The 16,189-nt window shown below is 28.4% G+C and overlaps 1 protein-coding gene across 1 annotated transcript in view; it reads right to left on the bottom strand.

The window, feature by feature from the left end:
• The window catches only part of LOC117182906 (neuroglobin-like), a 97,465-nt gene extending 82,102 nt beyond the window's left edge, over window positions 1-15,363 (bottom strand). Inside the window, exon 1 of the mRNA XM_033376020.1 lies at window positions 15,176-15,363. Coding sequence (XP_033231911.1) covers window positions 15,176-15,363 — 188 coding nt within the window. The remainder of the gene's footprint in view (window positions 1-15,175) is intronic.
• Between the last annotated feature and the right edge of the window lie 826 nt (window positions 15,364-16,189).

Raw genomic sequence — 16,189 nt, 5'->3', positions numbered from 1 at the left:
CCAAAAACGCGGACTGTTACGTTACATTCAATCGCATATTTTGACATGAAATTTTTGGAAACACATATAATTCGATATTTTGGATATTTTATATGCATGTCACTAAAATAATACCTTTCAAGCAACATTCTTTATAATTATAATAATTTCTGCTCTTTTGGAAGACTATTCACAACGTCTAGTACATAATTTTCAAGTTTTTTGATAAAAGTAATGAATTAAATCTCAATTAGGCAAAAAAATTGTTTTTTCTTTTTTTTAAAAGCAAAAATGTTTGGACTGTTATGTTACACAAAAAGACTGTTACGTTACCTGTGCGATTGACTTTGACACAAAAAGTAAACCTAAGTATTAAAAATGTTTTAATCGTACAATTTTGCAACGAATAACATTGATTAAGTTGTCTTACGATTATACATTTAAGGAACAATACATAAAGTAATAATACAATCGATTACACATCCGAATATCTTATATGAAATTCGAAAGTAGAAACAAATCCTCAAAAATTTAGTGCACTCATTAAATTCGTTGAAATTGAGATACAAGGTTAAAATTAGGTAACATTATAAATTGTATCTTTGTTTTGAAGTGTAGAAAGTTAGAATTGTTACATCAATTACTTGAATCTGATGAGCCGATGCTATGTTACGGATATTTTTTGCGCTGTTGAAAATAGCAGGTGCGTTCAAAATACAATTTATGTCAACAAAATCACTCTCAGTTACTTCTTTGATAGCGATTTTAGACGTGGTTACATTGAATGCATCAACAAAATCTGAAGCACGATTTGTTATACATTTGCGAGAAAAAATATGCTTTCTCACTATCATCTTGGCAGTTGCACCAATACCATCGATGCAACCCTTTCCATGAGAAGTTGCAAAGTAGTTCCAGTAGATTTTAAAACCGAATTCGCTTTCTAAAACAAGAATGACTGCAGCGATGAACAATTAAAACATTTTTGAGGTTAATAATCATCATAGTTATGATATTTTGATTATCGAGGAAAAAATACTGTTACGTTACATATCGTTCTTGGTTTAAAACACGGATGCAAATGAAAAACATTGCTGATTTTTCATACTGTTTGAAAAACTGACTGAAAGTACTCGAAGAAGATTGGAAATTTTCTTTTTGTCAACGTGATAGGTTTTTCGTCAAAAAATATTTTTCGATTTTGGAGTGTTACGTTATATGAAAAAGCGTACAAAGGAAATAACAGTCGATAAATACAACGTACCTTTTTGTTCCGCGTTGTATTTTTGTCCAATTTCACCTATGAGGAAGACACGAAGAAACTATCTTCAATTCTTGGAAGAAACAACGGGTCTCGTGTTGACATTTATGTTGCTGGATTATAGGAGGTGTAGAACCTCAAAATGATAAAAAAAAACTCGCGAAATTCAAAGAAAATTTTTGTTGCGAGTGGTTTTTTCCGCGTTTTTGGCCATATATATATATATATATATATATATTAAGTTGAAAATTTATCTTTTTTTAAATTTATCATTTTAGTTGAGATATCATCTCATTGACTGAAACTTTAACTATTTTGGTGGAAATTCGTTTTTAGAATTGATTTCCTTCACGGAAAATGTAACTATTCTATTGTTAGTTAACAATTGATCTTTTCTGCTTGATGATTAATCAGTTGATTTTCTACAGAAAAATATGAATCATCACCGAAATAAATACATTTTCGACTAGAAAGATGTTAGTAGAAAATTCATTTATTTTGTTAACGATTCTTTTTTTTCGGTAAAAAATTAATCAGTTTGGTTAAATAATCAATTTTTTGATTACATACTAAACTATCTTCTTTAAAGTTCATTCAGTTTTTTAAGATTTATCATATTAGTTGAAAATTCATTTCATTGCTTGAAATTTAAACTATTTTGGAAAAATCCTTTTTTCTAGATGTAATTTGATTCACTAAATATCTGACTTTTTATTCCATTTTTCGTTCAAAATTGATCTTTATAGTTGAAAAGTCAGGCATTTTGTTAGCAGTTAATTTTTTTTTTGTGAGAAATTTATCTTTTTGATTAAAAATTAATTTTTATGAACAAAAGTTTAACAAATCCATTGTTTGTGGAAAATATTTATTTTTTAGTTATAAACTTAACTATTTAGTTAAAAATGAATTTTTTGTGTAGAAAATACACGTTCTTGTTTGAAAATTTACGTGTTTCGTTGCAAATATATTTATTTTGTTGATAATATATCTTTATCTATATCAAATAAATCCTCTTCGTAAAAAATCAACTTTTCGATTAGATATTAAACTTTTTTTATGTTGATTATTTTTTTATATTTCGTCATTCTAGTTGAAAATTGATCGTATTGATATTTTTCTGTAAAACAGTAATTTTCTTGGTTAAAATTGTAACTTTTTGATTGAATATTAGGCTCTCCTCCTGAAATTTCATTCCTTTTAAAACAATCTTTCATTTTATTTGAAAATTCATTTAATTGTTTGAAAATTTAACTATTTCGCCAAAAATTTGTTTTCTTGTTTGTCTCAGAATTAATTTTCTATGTTGAAATTACAACTACTCCATTGTGGGCATAAATTTAAATTTTAGTTGAACATTGATCTTTTCATGTTAAAAATTTATATATTTGGTTAAGAATTCGAGTTTTTTATCAATTCAACTCTTTTTTATATGAGATTAAAATCATCTCTATGGTAAAAAATTAAACTTCTTGATTAAAAATGTATCCTCTTTGGTTCCAAATAAAACAGCTTCATCAATATTCGTATTTTTTGGTTGAGTTTAACTTTTTTTTTGATAATTAAAATAGCTTATATTGATATATTATAAATGAATTGTAAATATTACCTAACTTTTTGGTTGAAAATTTAATTAGTTTGGTAGCAAGTCCTAATATTTGCTAAAACAATAAAAAATTTATTTGAAAATTGCACTACTTGGTAAAAAATGTCATTTTTTTAAATTTCGCTTTTTTTGCTGGAATCAGATTCTTAAATTATAAATTATAAATGATAAAATTTTTAATTAAATTTGATTTTTTAGCCTAGATACTGAAATATTTGATCAAAAATTCGTCTGCTTGGCTAGAAAATGATTTATTCTTCAAATTTCATCTATTTGGTTAAGTATTCAACTAATATGTTAAAATTCGCAGTAAATGTAGTAAAGAATTAATCTTCTTGCCTAAAAATCTAAATTAAAAAGTTAAAAATTCAGTTACTTGGTAAAAAATTAAACTTTTCTGTTAAAAGTTTAATTATTTCGTTAGAAATTCAACAAATTTGTTGGACATCATTTTGGTCGAAAATTGATCTACTTTGTTAAAAATTCATCTTTTTGGTTTGAAAATTAATCTTTTATGGTAGAAAAGTCATTTTACTTGATTGAAAATTCATCCATCTCGGCTGAACATGTACATTTTTTTTTAATTCCAAAGTCCCGTTTTGAAAATTCAACTGCCTGTTAACTACTTTTTACAATATTGCACTTGAAGTTCTCTTCTGAAATTTTCTATATTTAAAATCTCTCTATTTTATTTCATTTTATAAACTATTTTAATTTTACGTAAGGCAATTTATGAACATCCTTAAGTCAGACATACCATTTTTTAATAGGCTTTTAAATTATGTAACACTAAAGGGAAAGTGTATGAAACTGAATTATAAATATATGATTTCCTCTTTTAATTACAGTTTATTTTACTTTTTTCCAAGAGTCTTGATACAAATAAAAAATTTAATTATCTTCAAAGTGAGTGAGGTACAAAAACCTATATCATTTCGTTCTATGAACTTTTCTACTTCCATTATTATCTCTTCCTGCTCCATGCTATTCTTCCCTTATTAGTTAAATAGACTCACTTTTTTATCAATATTGCATGCAGTACTTCTATATTCTTTTAAATAAACTATCTTGATAAAAAATGTTATTGAGCTGAACATACAATTAAAAAATTGTGATGAAATCTTGTGAGATCAATAGAAAAATCCTAATTTATCATTTCATTATTTAATATTAAACCAATTAGAAAACTTTGCCTTTACAATTTGAAAAATCTGCATATGAAAACCAGGATACATTAAGAAACACATTTCTGCAATAATTTTGTTGTGTTGAAATTAAAGAAATCCAAATTAAATTAAAATCAAATTTAAAATTCTATTTAACGTCCAACAATCAAATTCATGAGCAGAATTTCTGAAAATAAAACCAAGAATCCAACGACCAAATTCAGAAAAACACCATAAAATTTAATGTTTCTATTGAAAATTGAAAAAAATATAACGATTTTTTCCTAAAAAAAAAAGAAAACAAAAAAAAGAAAATAAAAGATAAGCGTGAAATCAACCAACAAAATCCCTTTCAATTATAATAATCATAATAATTATAATTTATTTTGGTTCAACAATACGTATTATATCTGGAATATCAAAACGTTTTGCTAGGTAGACAAAAATTTGGTTAAAAATAAACACAAAATTGGTTGCAAAAATAAAAATAAACTAATTATTTTGTTGGCCAAACCAACAAAATTCTTTCAGTTAACAACATTTTTTCAATTTTAATAAAAATATAATATCATAATTCAGTATCCAGTTGAGTTTTATAAAAAAAAAATAACCGCATGAAAGTAAGAGGATTCGAACCTCTGACCGAAACTCTGATCTTAAAATTTCAAAGAATGGAAATATTTACAAATGGAAGGATGGAATGTTTGGTAATTTTAATTTGAAAGATTGCAATAATAGCATGCAAGATAAGCTGGAATAAGTCAAGAAAATAGAATTACGATTAATTTTATTACATTATCACAATAGTGAATTTCAGAATACAATTATTATCATATAGAATATAATGACCATTCCAATTGTCTTTAAATAATATATGTAATCACAAAAAATTTTCTTTTGTATAAATGTAATGAAGAATTGAAAAATGTGCAAAATTTAAAAATTAACGAAATAGCGGTGCTTTTTCTGAAAATCAATCATTCTTTTTTTGTAATACGTGATATACGAAAAACGTTTACACAGCAAAGTTGTTCGACGTTAAACCTTTTATCAATTCAATTGTGCACAATTTTTGAAAGTTATTATTTTTCTAAATTTCGAATTTTTTATATTTAAGGGTTAAAATAAAATAATAAAAAACATGTGCTATTTCCAAGAATAATAATATTCGAGATTTTTCCAAAAATAAAGTGGTAAAAGATACAACTTATCTATATCTATTAATTTCATTAGTAAAAACCCATGAAAACTGAAACCTCAAATTTATTTATGAAGAGAAAGAAAGAAAAACTGTTAGTTTCTAAAAAAAACTACCCAAGGAAAGTGCAATAAGGGTCTTGGGAAATAGTGGCTTTGCTGATTTCTTTTCTCTTATTTCTCACAAAGATATTCATAATTAAATAAATTACCACATTAATTTTATTATAAAATTAATTTTTCAATGTTTAAACAATTTTTTTGAATACTTCGAATGAGCGACCTACAGTGTGCATTACCGAAATGTGGACAACACGAATGTGCATTAGGGTGGTCAAAAAATTTGGTTTCCAAATTTTTCTAAAGAATGTCGGGAAATTTGTGCGATTTTACATGAAAATAACTAGATTTTTGTTTGCTTTAAAAAAAAATTATATTTAGAGGTGGAGCAAGCCCCATGAAGATTAACACCTCTTTCCTATAAGAAAAATAGTCGTTTTTGCACATTTTATTTTGAATCACCGCTCAAAGTCTGTTTTATAGAATTCTAAAAAAACCCATAAGTGAAAAAATCGGTTTGGCGAGCTTTTAGCGCTGATTATAATTTTTTGGTAGCTTTTTCAATGCGAGTTGTTCTAGATACTTAAAATACTACTTTACACTGATTACTAAAAGTTTAAATAAGTTGCTTAAACAATTTATCATCGTTATTAGCAATTTTCTCTTAAATAGAGTTCAAAAGTCAGGTTTGTTTAAAAAAATGTTGATTTTTTGCCAAATTTCAAATCAGAAAGATCTAATGCCTCATTAATCATAATAAAATTAATTGTTTAAAATTGTATTATTATTGCTAATAATATTCTCTTTGAATAATGTTGAAAAATGCGGTTTTTTCAAATTTGCAACTTTTTTCCGTTTTTTACTTGCAGTGAGTTGGTATTTATTTCAATCTATCAAAAAGAATTGTTTAAACAAATTAATATTACGTATAGTTATCTTCTTCTATATTAATGCTAGACAGTTGAATTTTTTTGCACATTTTGCACATTTGCAATTTTCAATTAAAGTAAAGTAACATCTAATTATTGCTACCGAAAATAATTGTTTGAACACTTTATTATTATTGTTAATGATATTTTCCTTGCTCAAAGGTAGAAAGTTACAATTTGAAATTTTTTTAATTTTTCGTCCACTTTTCACTTAGTAAGGTACCGGCAAAAATTTTCTGACAGCAATAAGTCATTGCTGAGAATTGTTTTCTCTAGGTAATGAAGGGGTGGGGGGATAACGTTAGAATATTTTGCAGTTCCAAAAATTTTTATTTTAAACTTTGCAATACACTTCTGGTTGTAATTCAAAACCAAACCTTTACAAGTCATTTAGAGACCAAGTCCTCCCACCTACTTCTAATTATTCCATTCTTTGTTCTTGTCTCTTGTGTGAGATAGCTCTTTTGTTAAAATTAATTTCTTTAAACATAGAGATAAAAGCAAAAATTCTTTATCTAAAACAACACAAAACTGCTTAAAAATGACTATTTTACAGCTTCATTTATTATCTGTTCATAACTGAAAGTTAAAGACAAACTGAAGAATTCAGAAAAAAGCAACTTCCTAGCATTACTCCAAGAGAAGATAGTTATAAAGAATAAATTGTTTAAATAAGCATGTTCGTTAACTTGCATTTCTTATTACCTGCCTAAGTAAAAAGTGGAGAAAATTTAAAATATCAGAAAACCGCAACTATCTAGCATTAATATAAAAGAAGATAGCTATGAACAATAATAATTTGTTAAAAAATTACATGAGCTAAGTCAAAATGAATATTAACTTATTTCAAGTGAAAATTAGACAAAAAGTTTCAACTTTAAGAAAAAGAATGCAAATTCTAGTAGTATTCAAAGAATATAATATTATGAATAATAATAAATTTTGTTACAATTATTTTTGTTAAGATGAATTAGGCATTATTTCACTCTAATTAAACGTTGGACAACAAGTAAGAAATTTCAGGAAAAAACCCTCAACTTTCTAACATCAATATAGAACAAGACAGCTATGAACATTATTAATTTGTTTAAACGCTTAATTTTGATAAACTAAAATAAATATTCATTCACTTCAAGTAAAACGTGGACAAAGAGTTGCAAATTATAGAAAAAAACGGCAATTTCTAGTTTTCTTTACAGAGAATATTATAAATAATCATAATACAGTTGAAAAAATATTTTTTTGGTAACATTATTCAGGCATTACCATGCTCTAATTGAACATTGGCAAAGTGAAATTTTGTTGAAGAAATCGCGATCTTCTAATTCTATTCTAAAAGAAAATTGTTAAAAATAATAATAATTTTTTTTTAATTCATGTAAATATCTAAGTATTGGTATAAAGTAGTATTTTATGTATCAGAAACAATTTGCATGAAAAAAAAACACACAAAAAATAATAATTAGCGCCCAAGACTCGTAAATCCCATTTTTCTACTTAGGGTAAAACCACAAATTCTTTGCAACCCCCACCGCCCAATTGTTGGCATCCTTCTCTATATTTTATGATAGCAATAAAGAAAATCTTTATATAATTCTAGTTTTCAATTTGCCCGTAGCGACGTTATAATTAACGGAAGTGCCTATTTTCTTTTCAGAACATTTCGAGAAAATCTTAAAGTTATTAATAACAAAATTTTTGAGACTTAACTATGATTTATTTAATAAATGATTGGGGGAACGATTGAATTTCCAATATAAAGCATCGCGTGCAAGGATAGGGTTTTATGTTCTTGTAATGATTTCTATTCTTAGCAATCGAAAAAAACGTAGTTATGTTCGTTTGTTTTTTGTAAAAGTTAGAATGTTATTTATAAATAAGAGTAAATTCGCAAGTTAATTATGTAGACACAACTACAAATCAGTCTAATGCATGACTCACAACTGGTCTGGCCAACAAAAATGACTGCGTGATTTTCATTTAGAAAAATAATCTTTGGATCTAATTTTTAGCACTTTTGAAGTGTGTGAAATAACAAAAAGGCTAGTTTGAACAGTGTATGAAAAGAGAAAATAAGTTTTTTGTGATCAGTTTTCAGGTTAGTGTGCAATTAATGAAACATTGCACGAACCGACAAATTTGAGTTGCAAAGTGATTTCACCCTAAAACGTAGAAAAAATTTCGTTAAACTGTGTAAAAAACTGAAGTATACGAGATTACTTGTGTTATCCTCTAACCCCAGAACAAAAAGGAAGGCAAAACAAGGAAAAAGTAATCTATGTTTTAACATCTCAGGCATGGGGAGATGAGGGATTAGGAAAATTCAATTGAAAGAAGACAAACCTAAAGCCTAAGGGAGTTAAATAGCAAGCACGAAAATGGCGAAAAGAAATTTTAGAAAAAGCTAAAGAAGATAAAAAAAGAAAAAGTTAGAAAACAAAGATGCTAAGAACAAAAAAAATCTATCTTCGAATATTAACGATCCTACTGATTCTGCGTAAGGAGTTAATAGAAAGAGGAAGTTAAAAGCCAAAGGTTCTAATAACAAAGAAAATCAATTTTCGAAAAGTGTCGATTCTACTGATTCTGCTGAAGCAGTCAAAAGAAGTCGAGGACTACCACCTCGGAATTTGGACTAGAGAGGAGCTGATAATTAAGTAATTTATACGGAAAAAATTATACGTAAGAAAGTCACGAACTAGTAGCTAGGTCTCAAGTATGAAAAAATGCATCGGAAATTGATGTATTTTCGTGAAAATTCAGCGAAGTTTGAAAAAAAATCTCACGAACTAGATGTGAAAATTTTAAACCCGTTTATAACTTTTTTTTCGTAAGTAATAACATGAATATTACGAGTGATTGGGAAAAGATTCACATACTCCAGGAGATGCGTGTAATCTGGTGAACCGTTCTCGGTCTGCCCTTGAGAATGCCGGAGTTTCGAGATAATCGCGTTTTAATTATTTTTCAATTAATGCAATAAGCCTCTCACAATGTGTCAATTGTTTAGATGAAAAATAAACAATTACATTGAAAAGTGAGAAAAAATTACATTGTTCTTATTTTGGTTAAAATATTGATTTCACATAAAAATTTCAATAAAAAAATTCAGAGTCAGAATAGCAAGGTGCTTTTCTTTTTAGGAAGAAATTTTATCATGAAATTGCTAGAAATATATTCCTTTCTGAATCTACTTCAACTTTTATTAGGAAAGTTTATTCTAATGTTAATACTAAACAAGTTAATGAGCATTTCTGAATGTACACACTTTGACGTGCTGCACACTTAAAAAATTTGAATACAATCTTCTGGAACTTTTTATATGGATAAGGGAAGTCTTATTTGGAAAATTAGGGTCAGTTAGCTTGACATCAAATCATAACACGGAAAAAACAGAAGATAAACTTTACATCGATTTCCGATGAAAGATTCGCTGCAACAAAAATTAACTTTACATGATAAACTTGAACCAAATAATGGTTAAACTTTCTTTTGTTTTTCTATATGACAACCACGAAGGAATAATAAGGAGACCCAACTGCCAGTGGGAAGCCATTTGAAATTGGCAATAGAAACATTACCGTAAGAGATAGGCACGTTACACGAAGATTTTGAATTTTCGTGCGCAGGTTCGCAGTTGTCCTCTTCCTGTGTATGGAAAAGTGTGCGAGTGAGAAACATACACGAAATAAATATATAAACAGTATTATCCGAAATTGTTTGAAAAATGTGTGAACAGATTTTGAGAAGGAAAAGTATAGATAAGTACCTTTTAAATTTGTAATATGATAAAGAAATAATGGAAGGAATATAACTTGATTGAAAAGTTTAAAGTTTTTCGAAGCGTAAGCATGAAAAATATTATACTTTCATTAAAAGTTATTATAAGGTGACTCAGTTTAGAAATTGGTAAATTACGTATATATAAGCACGCATATCATTTAATCAGCACGGATAATTGCAATTATTGTGATCTAATGAAGCGCCCTACCGATAGAAATCTTAGAGTATATGCTAAAGATTCTCAAGGCTCAGAGAAGCTCTGAGAAATGCTCCGCAGGCACTCAGGTAGTGAGTAAAGGTTAAATTTCTAAATCATTTCTATTAAAATTAAATGACAGTTATGTAAAACAATAAAATATATTAGACGTTTATTGTACGTACAGTGAGGGCTTTAAAAAAGCGAAGTGTATTCGCCTTCATCGTGTAACTTGCACCACAACCCGGCACTTGACACCTGCATCAAAACAAGTAAACAGAACCACTCTAACTTACGTCAATTTTACAAAATTTTCCACTCGCACAGTTTTACATGTATAGGAAGAGGACAACTGCACACCTGCACACCTGAAGATTTAAGATCTTCCTGTAATGTCCACACCACTTACGGTAATGTTTCTATTGCCAAGTGGGGAAACGGAGTTAGGTCTCCTTATTATTCCTTCATGATGGCAACACATGTGTTTTGAAAAACGCGAAGTTGTCTGAATAAAACTTTATCCCTTTATCAAATTTCCTGCAATAAATTTTATCATTACTTTATTCTATAAACTCTTGATGTTATAAACAATAATAAACTAAGTCTCTTTAACAGCTTCTAATAATCGCAGGAACTTGCAATAAAGCTGAATAATTTTTATAAAAATTAAATAATAAAATGTCTTTTAGAAAATATTACTACTGCTTATACATTGTTTATTATTAAATTATATATTTTTTTGGGTTAAAATGTAATAGATTCTTATAGCTGTGATAAAGGGAAGGTTTACGGTGGCGGCATGTGGCTCCCATAAACAATCACAAATTTTCCCTGCACACAGCCTGCAAACACCCTCACCCTCACGCTGTACGGTTTCAGTTCGTCTGATGAGTAGCTAGAAGTTTTCGAGGAAGTTTTGTAATACATATATTGTTTGGCCTTAATGGCTGTGCGTGTTTACGCACTTTTGGTTCATGTTTAGAATTTGCCGAGTCAACAGTTCGAGGGTTCGAATCTTTTAGAGTTGCGAATTTATAAGTAAATACAAATTAAATCGCACAAATAAAACTTTTTCCCTTTTACATATATTTAATTCTGAAATTTTCAGGAAATGTTCGTATGAAATATAAACTGTTCATAAAAAAGCTAGAAATGTATCCATACATTTTTCATAAAAGTAAGGGTTTAATGTTTTTATTTCGTATCCGAGACCTAGCTACAATTTTGTAAATTTTTTATGGATACATTTTTCCGTGTAAACCATACTATTTGTTTATAAATAAAAAATAATTCATAAAAAATGTTTCTCCTCGCTACACAGTAAAGCCCAGAAACAAAATTTATTTTTAAATTTGATAAAAACGCTGCAGCATGTTTATCTGATGAAAGATATAATTTACCTGACGAAAGATAAAATTTATCTGACGAAAGACAAAATTTATCTGACGAAAATATTTATTCGTCATATATGATATGTCATACGGCTGCGTCTAGGTTCACAGACAAAATTTCTTCCATAAATTTGAAAAATCTCGCGGTACTAATTTTTTAAATCGTCTCACCTTATTTAAATGATTTTAATCAAAAAATCATACACCTACACTTACAGAATACATAGGCTATACTTTGGTTAGTTATGAAGACTTCAAAAATTGTAAACAAACATCAAATAACTACTGGTATTAGGCCTCTAAAATAATATTCTACTATCAAGTATTAAGTAACCAAAGTGCCGCCTGTGTATTTTTTAAGTGCAGGTAAATGATTTTTCCGTTAAAATAATTTAAATAATGTGAGACCATTTAAAAAATGAATACTGCGAGTATTTTAAAATTGATGGAGGAAATTTTTTCGGCAAATCTAGACGCAGCCGTTTGACATAAGGTAAACTGACCATTACTGGGACAGTCAGGAAAAGCTAAACCACATTAAAACAATTTCTAAATGGTGAATTGGAATTTTTGGTACAAAAACCGTTATAATAAGTGGCTAAGACATTATTTAATGGATTAGAACAAAAAATACATGATTAATTTTATAGTTAATTAATATAAACGTATATTTTTTAAGTTAGTCAGATCACCAATTAGTAGCACACCAAACAAGCCAATACTGGACAAGGAAAAATCAATGGGGTCAATCACAATAAAATGGCACAATTTACTTATAATTACAGAATACATAAAAAAGCAAGAATGGATTGTGATTACCGTTCATTTACTTATTTATTCTAAAAAAGTTGTTCAAATTAGTTTATTGAAACTTCTAATTCTAACCTCAAGTTTTGCTAATTGCTTAGGTAAGTAATTTAATAGTTACTCATACATTTAATTTTTCAATAAAATTATTAAGTATGCATTACAATTTAATATTATAGAATAATATCATCGATTTACTTACAAATTCAACTGTTTGGTAGTAAATTATGGTTTAGAATTCATCTTGATTCAAGTTAATACATAAATTGAAAAAGCTATTCAAATAATTTCAATTATTTTTTGGTCACACATTTTATTATTTGGTTAAGAATTTTATTGACTGAATAATCTTTTTTGAATAATGTTTCAACTATTTTGTTGAAAATTGATCTTTTTGGTTCGGAAATTTAGCATTTAAATTATAAATTACATTTTTTTAGCAAAAACGGAACTGCTTTGTCGAAAATGTTATTATTATGGTAGAAAGTTCAACAATTTTATTGAAATATTTTTCTTTTTTTTAACTAAAAATCTTATTTAAATAAAAAATCAATTTTTTGTGTGAAAATTTGATCATTTTTGTTACAAGTCGAAATGTTTGGGTGAAAATTCGTTTGTTTCATGAATTAATTTATTTTTAATTTATAATCAAAACATTTTTTGTTTGATACATCAATTATTATATTTTTTATTAGAACTAATCTTTTTTGGTAGAAAATTAGTATTTTTTATTTTAAAATTCAAAGTCGATATAATAAAAAAAACTAATTTCAAATCAAGTTGTTGAAGCCTCAACCTAAACAGATTAATTTTCAACCACAGTTGCATATTTACTTACGAAAGATTAAATTTATCGTTGAAAAGATACATTTTTGAACCAAAAAGACGAAATCTCAAGAAAAAATTTAAATGTCAATCAACAAAGATTTTTCAGTCAAAAAAGAAAAAAAAATTTAACCAAATTGTTTAATTTTCAAGTCAAAGGATGGGTTTTCTTCAAAACAGTTATATTTTTAACTCGAAAATATAAATTTTCAACAAAAAAGTTAATTTGCTTAATTTACCTTAAAAAGTAAATCGATAATATTAATCTTATTAATATTTGTAATATTTCATATTAATCTATAATATTAAATTTGAATGCATACTATCAAACTACTTTGAACAGATTTTCTAGGATAAATAATCAATTGAGCGAGAAGCATATGTATTATAAACAATATTTTTAATATTCTACTAAAAAAATACTGCGACATTTAATTAAAAACACGGCGAAAGTGTCCGTCTCAGTAATGGAAACGTAATTGCGCAACTCACGTTAAATTGTCCGAAACTGAGACAGTCAGCGACAGCTTGTCCCGGTTTAGGTAACTTCGCAGAAAATTTGTCCAAATGCGGCACATTAAAATATTTTTAACTTATCGAATAAAATGGCTAATAAAATTATGAATTTTATTCCTTAACGTATTAAAAATGTGAAAAATATTACTTTTTCTTATAGTATATAGGAAATTTCAATCATACAATGCAGTACAAGTTATGCGGAGAATTTTGAAATACAAAAAAGTGGCGAATTTTGTAGCAGTTCATTCACACATTTTAAGGAGTATTTTTTAAAATTATTTTTTACTAAATGTATAACTTGTTAGGACACAAATAAATAGTGGTAACAAATTCAAAATACCTTCAAAAATAATAGAACATTTTTACTTGTATAATTTACGTTCGTCAGATGAACGTGCTGTATTGTTTTTAGAATTTAAAGATAAAATTTATACCAGGGGTTCACTGTAATAAAACGGACTTATGGAAGTGATATTTGAAAATTAAAATTTCATTCGCATTCTGTAGCTTAAAGAGAAATGTTGAGCTTCAACTCGATTCAGTTAATATCAAGGATTCTGAATAAGACTTACAAAAGCGTTTTTTTACATTCTCATTTTAATGAGAAGGTATTGGCTTTATGTAAAATTTCACTTTGTCGGTTTTTATCAAACCTCCACGTTTTGAGACCAACTGACTCAGAAAAAACTATTTTTACCAGGGTATTTGTCTGTCTGTATATAGCCTATAGTCTGTATTATGTAGGCACGATAACTTTCGAAAAGAGCCTGAAAAGAGAATTCACAATCACAAAATGACAGTGGTGGATGTTTTGAGTCCTAGTTTTAAAAGGTTTGCGCAAGAATGTGGGAAAAAATAAAGACCGAGCGCGTAGCGCGCGATAAATACATCATCGAGCGCAAAGCGCGAGGAACAACAGTCGCGTGTTCTCGGCGCGCTCAAACTTGCGAGCGAAGCGAGGCGCACGAGATGGGCCTGTGCCCGCATAGCGGGCAGATTTTTTTCTATGGGGAATACGTGTTAAATTTCATGGGGCTTATGTCACCCCTAAATATAATTTTTTTTTAAATAGAAAAGGATTTATATGTGTTGTCCACTCGAACAAATTTCCGGGCGTTATTCATAAAAATTAGGAAACAAAATATTCCATCTAATTTTTGGACCAACCTAATCTGCATCCTAGCCCAATATAAAATTCTCGTATTAAGAAATTCCTTGTTTCAAAAACAAAGAAAACCAGGATAAAAATTAAAAAATTCTTTCTCGTTTATGGTTTGGGAAGTGTTTGGTGATGTATATTCAGTTACACCGCAATGAAACTTTTCATTGCCTTTCATTTCTGCTGATGTGGTTTTATCTGGCTATATAGGTAGTGGCTAGTAGGGCATTCGGAGGGTGGCAGGGGACTCGGGGGCAGTAAAGGACTCAGGGGTAGTATGGATAGTAGTTATAAACTCACTTTATGAACATGTAGACTCCAGTAGTCTCCATAGACCTGGCAACGGCTTTCCAGCTGGCAATGATAGTGTATTTCTGACGTGCCGTGAGCGGAAGTCGCGGATCCGTGGCTGCCGGGGGTGGCGGGCTTTCACGTCCGGTTTGATTCTGAGTTGTCGAGGACGCAAGCTTGCTAAGCTCGCAACCCATTGTGAATGTATGCTCCCTTCCCTTAATTCCCTTGCTTTTACACTTTCAGCACCGATTTTTTCTAAATACCAAAGTACTCCACCAATCTTACATGGCGAGGAATTTTCCCACCGCACTTAAAATTCAGTCTTAACCCACTATTTCCTTCTCACTTACCCCATCGTCCCAAAGAGGTTTGAACACGACGTGCCTTTTTTCGCTTTGACGTCATGTTTTTACTTTATTTTTGGATCACCCACTTCACTGGAATTTAATGGCTTTCTTCTGCAATTTTAGAATGTGTAAAGTTTTTCCACGGAGAAGAGTATCGTACACATTTCGATTATTGATTTAAATTATTATCGAAGATGTAGGCTCGCATGAACTTCCGGAGTGATGCGAGATTCCGGAACATCAGGTTATTGGATTTGCTGAGATGTCTTCCTTTTCTAAACAAATTTGTGGAAGTTTAATAAAACTGGAAAATATAGAAGATTTCATATGAAAAAAGGGAAAGTTTTAATATTAAAGGAATAAGTTATGCCTGTCACAAATATATTTAGAGATTTGTATAATTTAAACTAGTGACGAATCGAAGCTCACTTTTTAAAAGTTGATACTTTCGAGATTCTTAGTACTGACTTATGGAAACCCTTCTTTGAACGTTTTCATCTACTATTCTATTTATTTTATAATAAATATGATCAAATTATGGTACCAAATATGTTAATTTTTGAACATTTTGTATGGAATATTACTTGTTTATTTTATAAGTGCAGCTTATATAAAATTGAACGATGTTAAGGCAGAAATATGTAAGTGTCAAGATCAAACATTTTTAAAAGAG

This window comes from Belonocnema kinseyi, chromosome 2, assembly GCF_010883055.1.
Source record: "Belonocnema kinseyi isolate 2016_QV_RU_SX_M_011 chromosome 2, B_treatae_v1, whole genome shotgun sequence".
NCBI lineage: Eukaryota > Metazoa > Arthropoda > Insecta > Hymenoptera > Cynipidae > Belonocnema > Belonocnema kinseyi.
This window is presented reverse-complemented; position numbering and strand designations above follow the sequence as displayed.